The sequence below is a fragment of the Schistocerca serialis genome, chromosome 8 (genome assembly GCF_023864345.2).
Source record: "Schistocerca serialis cubense isolate TAMUIC-IGC-003099 chromosome 8, iqSchSeri2.2, whole genome shotgun sequence".
Lineage (NCBI taxonomy): Eukaryota > Metazoa > Arthropoda > Insecta > Orthoptera > Acrididae > Schistocerca > Schistocerca serialis.
Window position 1 is genome coordinate 35,968,199 of NC_064645.1, and position 13,710 is coordinate 35,981,908.

A 13,710-nucleotide genomic window follows, 5' to 3' on the forward strand; every position below is an offset into this window, starting at 1 on the left:
AAACAGTATTGTAGCTTTCGCGATTTTGAGAGGAGAAAGCAAGATGTCGCACTTCCGCTGCACGTTTCTTCGGGAGAAACGCTGGCGGGTAATTTGAAGAGCTCGAAATCTCAGCAAAGTGCTGACCCAATGAGTTAGAAATTGCGACGGGGTCCACTAAGGTATCATGCGCGACAGTGAGCCCAGAGACCGGGGAGAAACTAGGCACGCCTGAGAACCGTCGAAGCCGACTCCAAACTTCCGAGGAGGGAGTGAAGTTGTTAAATGAGCTAGTAAAGAATTTCCAGCTTGCCTTCTTGCTATCGCGGATGACGCGACGGCATCGCGCACGGAGCTGCTTATATCGGATACAGTTGGACAAAGTTGGATGGTGACGGAAAATGCGAAGAGCACGTCGCCGCTCACGTATTGCGTCACGGCATGCCTCGTTCCACCAAGGAACTGGGGGGCGCCGGGGCAATTCGGAGGTGCGTGGTATTGAACGTTCCGCAGCTGTGAGAATAACGTCGGTAAAATGTGTGACCTCATCGTCGACGCTGGGAAAGCGACGGTCATCGAATGTCGCTAGAGACGAAAAAAGTGTCCAATCGGCTTGGGTAAACTTCCAGCGTCGCGAGCGCATATATGGCAGTTGAGGCTGCAGTCGAAGAACACATGGAAAGTGGTCACTCGAGTGTGTATCATCAAGGGCGAACCATTCCAAGCGCCGAGCTAGCGGAACAGTACCGACCGCAAGGTCCAAATGAGATAAATTTGCCGTGGAGGCAGACAAAAATGTGGGGACCCCAGTGTTCAGGCAGACTAGATCCGCTTGGTGGAAGACGTCTAGCAATAGTGAGCCACGTGGACAAGGATGTGGAGATCCCCAAAGCGGGTGGTGGGCATTGAAGTCCCCAACCAGCAAATAGGGGGGTGGAAGCTGATCAAGAAGATGAAGGAGATCAGCTCGTGCCATTGGTGTAGACGATGGAATGTATACCGTACAAAGAGAGAACTTGTATCCAGAAAGGGAAAGACGGATGGCGACAGCTTGGAAGGAAGTGTTTATGGGGATTGGGTGATAATGGAGAGTATCATGGAGCAGAATCATGAGTCCTCCATGGGCTGGAGTGCCTTCAACAGAGGGGAGGTCATATCGGATGGACTGAAAATGAGGGAGAACAAAGCGGTCATGGGGACGCAGCTTTGTTTCCTGAAGACAGAAGATGACCGGCGAGTAGGATCTTAAGAGGATCGACAATTCCTCCCGATTGGCGCGAATGCCGCGGATATTCCAGTGGATAATGGACATAGGGTGAACAGAAAATGGAGGAACGTCACCAAGGGTGCTGTCAACTCAACGACTGCTCAGAGCTTGCGACCGACAGCATGGAATGGCATTCAGTCGAAGGCAGAAGATCCTGATCCATAGGTTGGTCAGGAGCAGCTCCTGCCACCAACGATCGGCCAGTTGACCGGCCACCAACAGTGCGCCTCGGCGACACAGAAGATGGCCGAGGGCGATTTCCGCCAGGTGGTGCTGTAGATGGGACACGCCTTGGCGGAGAAGGAGAGGAACTGTGTTTCTTCGTAGCCTTCTTGGAGGTATGTTTAGATGAAGGAGGAACCAATGGTTGTGAAGTTGCAGTACGTAAAAACTCTTCACGAGAATGCTCTTTTTTTGAAGACTTGGCGTCTGACTTTTGGGCTCGAGATTTAGCAGAACCCGACGAAGGGTGAGCCATAGAGTGGGCAGGCGAAAGTGGTGAGGTTGAACGGGCGATCTTTGCGCTGGCCGATCTGACGACCGTGGTACTAAATGTAAGGTCGCAAGTCTGCGTGGCCGCCTCCTTTGTTGGCCGAGGAGAAGCAAGAACAGTGCTGTATGTTCCTTTCTGAGGCACGGTGGGCTGTCGACTGGCGAGTAACTTTCGAGCAGCAAAGGTCGACACCTTTTCCTTCACTCTTATTTCCTGGATCAGCTTTTCGTCCTTAAAAACAGGGCAATCTCGAGAGGAAGCAGCGTGGTCACCCATACAGTTGATGCAGCGAGGGGATGGAGGTGGACAAGCACCCTCATGGGCATCCCTGCCACACGTAACACATTTGGCCGGATTGGAACAGGACTGGCTGGTGTGATTGAACCGCTGACACCGATAGCAACGCGTAGGGTTTGGGACATAAGGGCGAACGGAAATTATCTCATAGCCTGCTTTGATTTTTGATGGGAGTTGAACTTTGTCAAATGTCAAGAAGACAGTGCGGGTCGGAATGATGTTCGAGTCAACCCTTTTCATAACCCGATGAACAGCAGTGACGCCCTGGTCAGACAGGTAGTGCTGAATTTCTTCGTCAGACAATCCATCGAGGGAGCGTGTATAAACGACTCCACGCGAGGAATTTAAGGTACGGTGCGGTTCCACCCGGACAGGGAAGGTGTGGAGCAGAGACGTACGCAGCAATTTTTGAGCCTGGAGGGCACTGTGTGTTTCTAACAACAGGGTGCCATTCCGTAATCTGGAACAAGACCTTACAGGACCCGCAATTGCGTCGACACCTTTCTGAATAATGAAAGGGTTGACCGTGGAAAAGTCGTGACCTTCGTCAGACCGAGAAACAACAAGGAACTGTGGCAATGATGGAAGAACCGTCTGTGGCTGAGACTCAGTGAACTTACGTTTGTGAGCAGACATAGTGGAAGGTGAGGAAACCATTGCGGAAGAATCCCCCATGATTACCGGCGTCTCCGATGGCGCGCTCCTCCCTTGTGGGGGCCCTCACCGAGGGCACACCCGCCTTAGGTGATTGTTCACACCTCAGGTCACACCTCCCGACAAACGGACGGAGGGACCAATCGGCACTTTCGGAAGGTATCAGCTCGGGTAATCACCCCTCCCTGGGCCTGGCCGTTACCAGGGGTACGTACGTGTCCTACCTGTCTACCCGGGGCGGGGAATTACGCGTTACCCCGTCACCGGCTACGCATGGAAGTGCGTGGGTCGGCCTTCAGACACGCACAGGGAGGAAGAAAGAGACAGGGAAAGGAAAGAAGAGAGGTCTCAAACGCCGCAGCGGAGAAAAGGGTAAAGAGAAGAGGTAAAGAGAAGAGGTAAGGAAAAGAGAAGGACGAAGAAAGATGAAGACATACAAGCAAGGAAGGCGAAGAGTGCGGTACATTTACAAGCGTCCGTCTCCGGACGTAGGCACAAACCATACTCCCAGAGGGGGAGAAAGGGAAGGAAAGAGCCAGAGGTGAGGGGGGGGCGAAGATGGGGGATGGGGAAGGATACAGAAAGGGAAGGTATGCAGCCCGGAAAGGAAGGAAGGCCACATTAGCTCGGGGTCCCGTGCTCGCTACACACGTATCCACAAAAGAGTTGTGGATCCCCTGGGGGGGAATGTACGGTTGGACTATGGTAACTTCATAGCCTGCTTTGATCTTGGGTGGAAGCACCACTATCAGTGAGAGAAAGAGTGCGCGTGGGCACTGGGGAGGCATCTACCTTTTTCATCACCTGATGGATGGCAATGACACTCTAATCAGAGAGGTACATCTGAATCTCTGCCTCAATCGACTGTTGAGCAGCCTAGTGTAAGTAACACCACAGGATGAATTCAGAGCTCTACGAGCCTCGCCACAAACACAATAGCCATGGAGAAGCGAAGTGGCAAGCAGTTGTTGAGCTTGAGAATCAGAAGTAATCTCCAAAAATCAAAGTGCCGTAGCATAAATGAGTAGGAATTCTCAGGGCCGGCAACTGCATCAACACCTCTCTGTATTACAAATGGATTTACCATTGGAAAGGACTGACCGTCTTCAGTACAGGAAATCATTAGGAACTGTGGTGCAGCTGGGAGGGTCTTTGAATCGGGAGCTTCATTCCATTTACATTTGGTAGACATGGATTGCAACATGAAGACTGGTCACTGTGAGAAAATCCCCCACGATTGCCAGCATCTCTGATGGCGCACTCCTTCCACCTGGGGGACCCTTCACCAGGGAGCGAACCCACCTCAGTTGATTGTTCACACCTCAGGTCACACCTCCGACACCTGACAGAGGGACCAATCAGCAATTTGGGAAGGTAGCAGCTCAGGCTACCACTCCTCCCTGGGCTTGGCTTGTACCAGGGGATATGTGCAAATCCTACCTGTTGACGTGGGGCTGGAAATTACATGTTACCCAGTCACCTGTTTTACATCAGACACATGGGACAGCCTTCAGGAGTGCACAGTGATGAAGACAAAAAAGAGGACCTTCAAACGCCGAAGCAGATGGAGGACAGGAGAAGGCGAACGAAGAAGGTAAAAAGGAATGAAACACAAGTGGTGAGACGATTCTTACGTCAGCTATGGACGATGCAGAACATTCCCAAAAACACCCCAGACATGTTTCCCAAGGGAGGGGAAAAAGAATATCAAGAGGACAGACATGCAGCATGGAAGGGAAAAGATGCTGCAAAGGCTGGGGCCACGTGGTAGCCAAGCACGAACCCACCAAAGAGCTCAAGAACCCCAGACAGCTCATAACTCTCGTATGAGTACATTTTTGGCAAGCATGGGCCTTTTTTTCTCAGGCTCATTCTGTAGGACAGGTCCCCTACTGACAATCCAGCTTGCTCGTAGAATGTTGATACTGACTTTTCCTACTTTGTTTCATTTACTTTAGATAACATGTTTCAGTTAACTTGCATTTGGTCCCCTAATCTGGATTTGACCACCTTTCAAAGTTTTTTACCGATCATGCGTGCCTTGTAGGAAGGTCGCCCAAAGATGAGTAGCCAGTCAACGTGACGAGTTGTCAGTTATGTGTATAGTGGAAGCCGCTAGCCATGTAGGGACTGTACTGTTGATGTCAAAGCTGCCGCCCTCCAGCGTGTGCTGAAGAGGAGGTGCCTGTTCATTTGGGGCATTGAAAGTCTAGGCACTGGTTAACATACCAAAAGGGCTTTGCTCTGATTGGGTGGTACCTATTGGAAGAGCATTCATTTGAAGTATGAGGCATCACGAAATGGCCCAAGTTATCTGCCAGTGACCTTGAGTTTCCAGCAGTCTCCTCAGCCAGACTGCAATTCAGGCTGGTAGTTACGACACTAGGAACTTTACCTACTTGGGCATGCCACAGGAAAAAAACAAACCAAGGGACTTATGAGCTGCCTGGGGGATATATTAAAACTGTTCCTGGTTTTTATCTGAACAAATGGTGGATCTTTTCTCTGTATGAAACTATTATTGTTTCTGGAGAATATGAAAACTGACTAGGCAAACTCTCTTCCTGTAGCAAATTACAGAGTCTATCTTAATTAAGGCATCAAATCCTACCCAGTCCCAGGCATTACTCTCCTGTAAACAACTTGGTGATGTACCTCATACCATAATACATCATAAGAACCTCAGCACGATACAGCGATTAATTTTTCACTGCAATCTAACCTACAAATGGCCAAAGAACTATTTGAACACTTAGAGAGGATTCCTCCACAAGGCCTGCTAGACAGTGAGGTAGACACTGGTGCATTCATTCTCACTTTTGAGAAACTGTAAACATCTGTCAGTTCTGATGACAACTCTACAAAGGAATTATTCTTTTGTAGTTGATGAACTACGGAGCTATGGCACAGTGAACGTATTTAGGTGTTGAAAGATACTTGGAAAAATTAGTATGAAAAGAAGTTTTGTGGGATAAATTGTAGAGAAAGGTATTGCTAACATCTGTAAAATAAAGAGTGTTACAGTAGAAATCTTTCATTATATCCTTTGAGTAAGAACACACAATAAATAATATGGTTTAGTTTCAGTTAATTTTAGGTGATTTTTTTTCCCCATGTGATGTTGATCACATTCATGACAACTAACTATTATGTGGAATGTCAGAGGGGATGAATTAGATGTTATCTCTGTGAAAAACATGGCAACATGCAGACCACTGGGTTTTTGTTTTAATCTGTGACAAAATTTGATAAAGGTAACCTAACCACATACATACTACCTACTTCTAATTTGACCTAAGCAACACAAGTTGTCAAGTAGAAATTATTTTACTTTAACTTATCATCTAACATCACCTTTAATTCAGGAGGGACTTGGTAATTTATTTTCATGGCTGCAAACTTTGTTCCTGTCTGTGTATGAGCAAGGTTAAGTTATGGATAGCATAGGCTATTTTTGTTCATGGTGTTACACTTATGAATACTACTATTTGGCCATATTTTTAAGTGAGGCCTAAATCTGAACAAAAAATGGGTCGACAGAAGCGTCCGATCCCACACGTCGGCTTTGACCCGTGATGTAAGGGTGTTGTCGTGTGTGACGTCATGACGGCACGGAGTTTGGTTCGAGTGTGGCTGTCTCCAGTTCTGTTTTATCTTATTTTATTTACTTTTCTGATCTGTTCGTTCTATCTCGTGAGATTTTTTTTTTTTTTTTAATTTAAAAACACTTATTACTTATTTTAATTATCCGTTTCCTCGAATTTCTGTTTTAGTTTATTATATTTATCTTTCTGATCTGTTCATTCTATCCCGTGAGATTTTTTTTTTTTTTAAAAGACAAAAAACACTAATCAGCTACTGAAGCATCTTTATCTTCTATGGGTTGCAGGGGTTATGACCCCTGGGGAGGTGGGTGGGTATTCATGCATGGCTGTCTTCACTTACACGTTGTAGCTACGCAAGGCGTCTAAATTTGTTTGTATTTAGTTTGCCCCCCACCCAAAACACCCCATTTCCCGCGCATGTCCCGTTAGTGTCATTAGGCTTCTTGTGGAAAGTGTGTGTGTTTGTTTTTGTTTCCGCCATATTTGTGACGTCATGGGTCAAAGCAGACGGGTGGGATCGGACGCTTCCGTATTTCCCAAAAAATTTCACAAAAGAGTATACATATTGTGAGGATGTTGCTACAAACTGAAAAAAAAAAGCAATCCAGGCCTTTTCCAGTTGTACTGTTAACTATGATCGCTGTTGTTCCACTGCGACATAAAATTATGTTGTTAACATTCTTTACTCTTTCAAGAAATTGTCTACACGAAGCATGAGGATGGCCCCTAGATATCCTTAGAGCACATTTTTGTGAAACGAGTTACTTCTGTTTACACATGGAATTTCCCCCAGAAAATTATTCTATATGACATCATCAATGAATGAACATTCCAAGAAAAGAACGAGTTCTAATACTTTCACACCCAATATCAGCAATTACACATAGAGCAAATTGAGCTGAACATTTGAGAAGATCTACAATACATGATTTCTAATTTATGTCCCGGTCAATTGACACATCCAGGAAATTAGAACAATCAATTTTACACATCCTATTTTCTCTGTGTCATATTGTTACTAATGATGTTACCTCTTGCCTTGCACAGAACCGAATGAACAATATTTTTAAGTTCAATCATACACTATCTACCCAGACCTGATCAATAATATTTATGATTAGGGGCCTAATTCAGTTTTTCCTCTTGTTTTACTTGATTATGGTGCTTGCATTGGCAGCAAGGGACACAATAGATTGTGGTGCTTGCATGGTCAGCAAGCAACAAAATCAATATATTACATGATCCACTTACTTCAAATTAAAACAAGTATTTTTAACATAATTTGGTCTTACTTTCTTGTCTGTGGACATGTCCAGTTCAATAAAGGCGAAGAGTGGTGCATCTGGAACATTGTACATTGTTGGGTGGTGGGTTTCTCGATGACACTGTACAGCTTCAACAAAGTCGTATACCCTCCACTGATAATACCTGCCAATCCACACATCGTCACTGGAAACTGGCTTGTGGCTGTCGTTCAGACGTTTAGAAATAAGTGGCAATTTATCTCTGTAACAAGGCAAATGTGGCAATTCATCAACCTGAGTAACATGCAATATTTAGAAATAGAAAGAAAACGTAAACGCAATGTGTTTACTTCTTTTCCCTCAGCTTTGGCGGAACCCATGCAACTTTTTTGATCTCCACTTTAACTTTCTTTTTTCTTGCTTTTTCGCGAGTTCCCTTTCGCGCAGCAAAATTTCTGGCCTGCCCATAACAAATTGGAACCAGAAATCTTGAAGTCACGGCACGAATACCTGTGCACGAAGTTTACCTGCTTAGGCCAGAGTTTACACATAACCTACAAAAATTATAATAATTTCTTAAACCATGTATCGACTGCGTTTTATTATTTCAGTTGTCAGATTCACATGACTAGTGTATAAAGCGCCAACTGTCGGAAGAATAACTTCGAACAACGCCAAAATACAATAAGCGACGGCTCTCCGTGCTTACTAACCTCCCAACGTCGCTGCCATATTCCTCAGCATCGTCTCCCGTCGGCAGCACTCGTCTAAGTACGGAGCATTTCGCAGGTCAACAACCAATCCAACGAGGAATATTTCTCGTAGCGAACACTTTTGATAAATGGCGAAGCAGTGTTTGTCAAGATAGTTTTGTTTACAAGAAAGTAATATCGGTGCACTCCAGCAATAGAGGATTTTGGTGTCTGTTCGGAGGTAGATGAAGGTGCGTTGTAGTTTCGTGAAGTGGTTACGTTACCGCATGCTGTATCTAACGTGAAATTATGCTCTTAGTACACAAAACCCAACTAGTTTGCATGAACCTGATGAGAAACATCAAGTAGCATCTTTTCGGATATGGTAGTCTGTTTAGTTAATTGCTGTTCACATGTGTTTGGATTGGTGTAATAAGGCTCTAGGAGTGCTTACAAGCGTTTATACAGCCATTTCGAAGGCCAGTTACATATAGTGCATCGTATGAAACAAAATATAACGAAATGAAGTTTACAAATATTTGTGGAATGTTGAATAACCTAACAGCAGACGGAATGCTGCATGTGTTTGAGTTGTGCACAACGATCAGCTGACACGAGAAAGCCAGGCACATAAATTGTCATCTTATTGCCATTCCGCTGATAATTTTAAAATTGGACGCTAAATATCGTGAAGATTACAATCAAAATAAAGCATTTTACTCCTGTGGATGGCTCATCACAAAACTGCCAAAAAAAGAAGGTAAAATGTTGTTTTTACTCGGGTGTTATTAAAAAAAAAAAAAAAAAAAAGTTGCGCTAAAATCTCTAATCGGATTACCCGAGAGTAAGCTGGTAAACTGCACCAAACACATTCCTCCGACTGGGTTGTCTTGAGAGAATTTATAAATTTTTGTGAGGATACACCCCATGCCCCTCCTCCTTTTAGGAAAAGCGTAACATCTCTCTCTCTCTCTCTCTCTCTTTCTCTACCTCGTTTTTGATACACAGTCTTTTTTACTGTACGTTGTAATTTGTTTCCTGTAACCTGTGTGATGGCGAATTTTAGCGAACTACCATTCGCGCATGGGTACTGTAGGTAATATTGGATGCCTTAATAATACCTGGATTCTGAGTAATAACACTTGGGTATGTTTCAGTCTTTCTCAAGTGTTGATTAGGGTGGGCGTGCGCCCCCAGTGTAAACCACTGTTCTGATCTAATTCATCATGACCATTCATACAACAAAAATCGCATCCCCTCTTGCCTCTTTGGTTTACTATTAATTGAAGAGGATTTATCTGTTGTACTTAATGACCCTCTACCCATAAACATAAGCAAACCTTAATCTACACTTACAACAACGTAAATAGTACTTCAGAAAGCACTAATAATGTTCAAAATTAAATTAAATTGCAAATAGTATCCTGCTTTCACTTCTGTTGGTCACAGATTCCTAAATTATCTGCATAGATTCTTCATTACTTCCTGCACAGCCTTACATTGAGTAAAATCTACTTACTACGACTTATAGAAACATATGTATCAGGTCCAGTGAATGCTTTAAATGATAACTCTAGGAATATATTACAGTCACCTACATATTGCTCACATAGGGATCATGAGGGTAAGATCATAATAATTACTGCACACACAGAGACATTCAACCAGTCATTCTACCCGCACTCCGTACGTGAATGGAACAGGAAGAAAACCCAATAACTGGTACAATGGGACATATGCTCTGCTGTGCACCTCACAGTGGTCTGCAGAGTATAGATGTAGATGTACAGATAGAAATATTGATTTAAATGGAATATGTTTCTGAAATTGTTGTGAACCATATTGATTAAGCCACTCATTTTCAGTTTAGTCAAAACCCACATAGTGAAGAGTGTGCGGAGATGGGGAATTTGGAGAGGGGATGGGGTGATGGAATTGACTAATAAAAAGGCAATACTCTTACATAGTTTAAAGAAATGGAAAGACAATGAGAATTCAGGTGATTGCAAACTGTGATTTGTGCTGCAGATGTAGATAACTGAGACTTAAGAATAACTCTTTTTTAGGAGTTGCATTGTTTGTCACATATTTTTGCTTCAATGTATTATAATAATAATAATAATAATAATAAAATCCTTTATAATGTAGAAGGGTTGAACAATTGATTAGTCATGTCAAATGCTTATTGAAAGTCACGAAGTACTATATCTACAAGACTGTCTTGATTGATGGCAAATGAGAAAGTGCGAGTTAGGTTTTGCATGACCAATGTTTTTGTAATTGGTACTGGATAGCATGGAGGAAGACATTCTATTTTAAATACTTAGGCCTAATCATGTTTGAACTCTGAATATGTTCTATGATTCTACAACAGATGGATGTCAGTGGGATGGTAGATTATCCCTTTGTTACTCTTCATGTAGACAGACATGACCTGTGCACTCTCTCTCTCTCTCTTATTATTATTATTATTATTATTATTATAGACCTCCTTTCTCAACCTCACAGGTACTAATAGATATTTACAGTGATGTGAGAATTGAATTGAGGCAGTACTACGGGAGTTTTCTTCATGGAAAGGAATTGATTTTACCATCACTAACAGCTTTTGGGGACTAGTGTAGCAGGGGATACAACCCGTCGGCTTTGGACAATGACGTCACAAGTGGCCAATCGAGAAGCGATTCTTCTTAGTGTTGTAGCTCTCTTCATTGGCTGATAAGTGTTTTTTGGCTTTAAAAAAAAAAATCTCACGAGATAGAATAAACAGATCCACTTTATTAAGCAATCAGTAAAAAAACGAAACTGAAACATAACAGCAAAAGCGAAAATGGTAAACTGCTCTCTGGCGACTTGTGACGTCATTGTCCAAAGCCGACGGGTTGTATCCCCTGCTACACTAGACCCAGCTTTTGCATGTGACCAGAATTTCTTTGCCTTTTGTGAGAGATCCTTTGATAATATTCTGCTACAGTAGGCACTGCCCATTGCACTCTTGTAAACCAAAAATGTGTCATCATCATCTGTATTCATAGCTCTATACTTTATTTTACACTTATTAGATAGGAGTGCCTCTTTCTTTCATTGTCTCGTTAAGGTTAACGTATAGGCTAGTATGGAAGTGTCCCTTCCATCATGAATTGTTCTTTTAGGTAGGCACTGCATATCTATCAAGTGCATGGTCAACTATTCTTTAAACTGGAGCTTCAGTTCTTCTATGTACTCATGTCCAGAACTGTTTGCTTTAAATTACTCATTGAGATATGACATTACTGGCTCTTTATCGAGTTTGAGAATACACAAATCTTCCAAGCTATTTTAGTTATCCCTGTACTGCAGTAATAATTGTTCCTGTAACTGCCTCATGGCTACTGATACCAGTGCAAAGACCGCAAGAAAGGATGTTTTAGCATAGATTGCACAAGTTGCCTTAACAAATAAAATTAAATCTCAATATTCACTTAAGAAATTTCCATAACTGCCATTGGCCTGTTGACTTCTGTCTCAGGTTCTTCGGCTGATGCTTGTTTGATGATGTTTTCTGACCTATTGCCAGCACATGTGGCTGGCATTGTCAAAGCTTCAGCTTCTATTGATTTGATTATTTAATCTTCAACCACAAGCTAAACTCCAGTCCACTGCCAATAATGGAGGGTGAAGCTTTGACAATGCTAGCCCCCTGTGCTGGTGAAGTATCAGAAAAATCATATGATCTAAGATGGATAAGTCGAGCACAGCCAGTACCTTGGTCTCCAAGGTCAGCTGAGATGAATCATCTGTATGTTTGTGTGTGGACTTGCCTCAGAAGTGAAGTGTACAGCATTCCTGTTGGTATGGTTGAAGAATTGGAACAGAAACTTCTGTGTCTTGTCAGGATTTAGCAGATGAACAGGGAGGTGGTATTTGAAGGAATTGGCATTCCACTGCAGAGTCTAGTGCAGTATTGTCTCAAAATATAACAACATGTGGAACGTATCCTTTGACTGGTAAGAGTCTACAGTAAATTGAGAACATCCCCTTCTACTGGTAGGATGTACAGTAAATTGACATTGGACATTGAACAGCTAAAGTAGTATTGTATTTCTTACAGAAGTAGGCCTTAGCTAAAATTTCAAAATCATTTGTGCTCATTAGGACAGTTCTGCATACAGATGTTAGTGGCAGTTTGTAACCACAAATTTGCAATTATTTGGTTGGTGTATAAGTTTTTAACATTATTGCGTAAGTTTAATAAACACAACAATAGACATAACAGAGACTTTAAAGCAATAATATAGTCTCCTTCACTATTTACAATAGTCTGTCAGTGCTCGAGTGACTTTTCGATTCCGTGGCTGTAACATGATTTTTAGATGAAGAACTCATTGAGCCATGTTGGGAGATTCATTTTTACCCAGTAAGGAAGTTCCTGGAAGGGTGTCTGACAGATAGCGGAAAGGTGAAAATCTGAGCCTGAAAGATAGATGGAAAAGGTGGGTGTGGAAAACTTCCGAATCCAGTTCCTGTATTGATTTTTTTGTTAGTCTAGCTGGCGTTATTGTGGAATAGCATCCTTTCATGCAGCCTTCCTGGTCATTGATCTTGGATTGCGTCTGCAAGATGTCTCAGCTGTTGACAGTAAATGTCAGCAGTGATGGTTACACCTCAGGGAAGCAATTTGTGGTACACCACACTGTACTATTCCACCAGATACATAACATTATGTTTTGTAAATGCACACAGATTATTGTACAGGTAGTTGCTACTTTGTTTGGGCTCAACCATTCCTCCTGGTCTTGGAGCATGCAGTACTCATACAGCCGATTTTTGAACCTTCCTATTGCACACAAATGTCACATGATGATCGAATGATCACAATTAATCACATTTGCCAATTCTTGAGTACATTAACTTGAATCATTGTGGATTAATGTGTTTAAGCGATCTCTATTGAACTCCGTAGGTCTTCCTGAACATGGAGAGCCACTAATGTCAAAATGATCCTCCTTAAAGTGAGAAAACCATTTTCTTGGCATGCTCTGTTCAATAGCATTATCCCCTTACACAGCATAAATGTTTCTTAATGCCTCCGCTGCTGTCACCCCTCTTTTGAACTCAAACAGAAGAATATGTCAGAAATGTTCCGGTTTCTCCACTTGGCACTCTATTTTTCCAGTGTCCACAGCTCCACTGACTATCTCCAAATAACAAAATGACATTATGTAAACTCAAATAGCACAGTGAACTATAAATAAAAAATTACGTTCAGTAAATAAACCTATATCAAAGGAAATACCAGTATGCAAAACAAAAACGCTACGAACATATCCACCAACAGAATATTTCACAAACTGCTTGTTTGCAGATCCAAATTTGCAAGAAAATTTTGGTTCTCTCATCTTAACATTCGCTCATGTCAGGTTTATCTTCTAATTACAATACAACCTGTGTACAGATATTGCACTCGGGTGCCCCAGGTACCCTGTCAGCTTAGCACCCC

General features: G+C 42.9%; 2 protein-coding genes across 2 annotated transcripts in view; one reads left to right on the forward strand and one right to left on the reverse strand.

Moving 5' to 3' along the window:
• Nucleotides 1-8,451, reverse strand: part of LOC126416502 (39S ribosomal protein L1, mitochondrial) — a 56,942-nt gene extending 48,491 nt beyond the window's left edge. Inside the window, exons 1-3 of the mRNA XM_050084243.1 lie at nucleotides 8,253-8,451; nucleotides 7,890-8,049; nucleotides 7,588-7,801 (exon numbers count right to left, since the gene is read on the reverse strand). Of these exons, the coding sequence (XP_049940200.1) occupies nucleotides 7,588-7,801; nucleotides 7,890-8,049; nucleotides 8,253-8,283 (405 nt within the window). The 5' untranslated portion in view covers nucleotides 8,284-8,451. The remainder of the gene's footprint in view (nucleotides 1-7,587; nucleotides 7,802-7,889; nucleotides 8,050-8,252) is intronic.
• The window catches only part of LOC126416503 (CCR4-NOT transcription complex subunit 6-like), a 57,766-nt gene continuing 52,421 nt past the window's right edge, over nucleotides 8,366-13,710 (forward strand). Inside the window, exon 1 of the mRNA XM_050084244.1 lies at nucleotides 8,366-8,482. The gene's annotated coding sequence lies outside the window, so the exon portion shown is untranslated. The remainder of the gene's footprint in view (nucleotides 8,483-13,710) is intronic.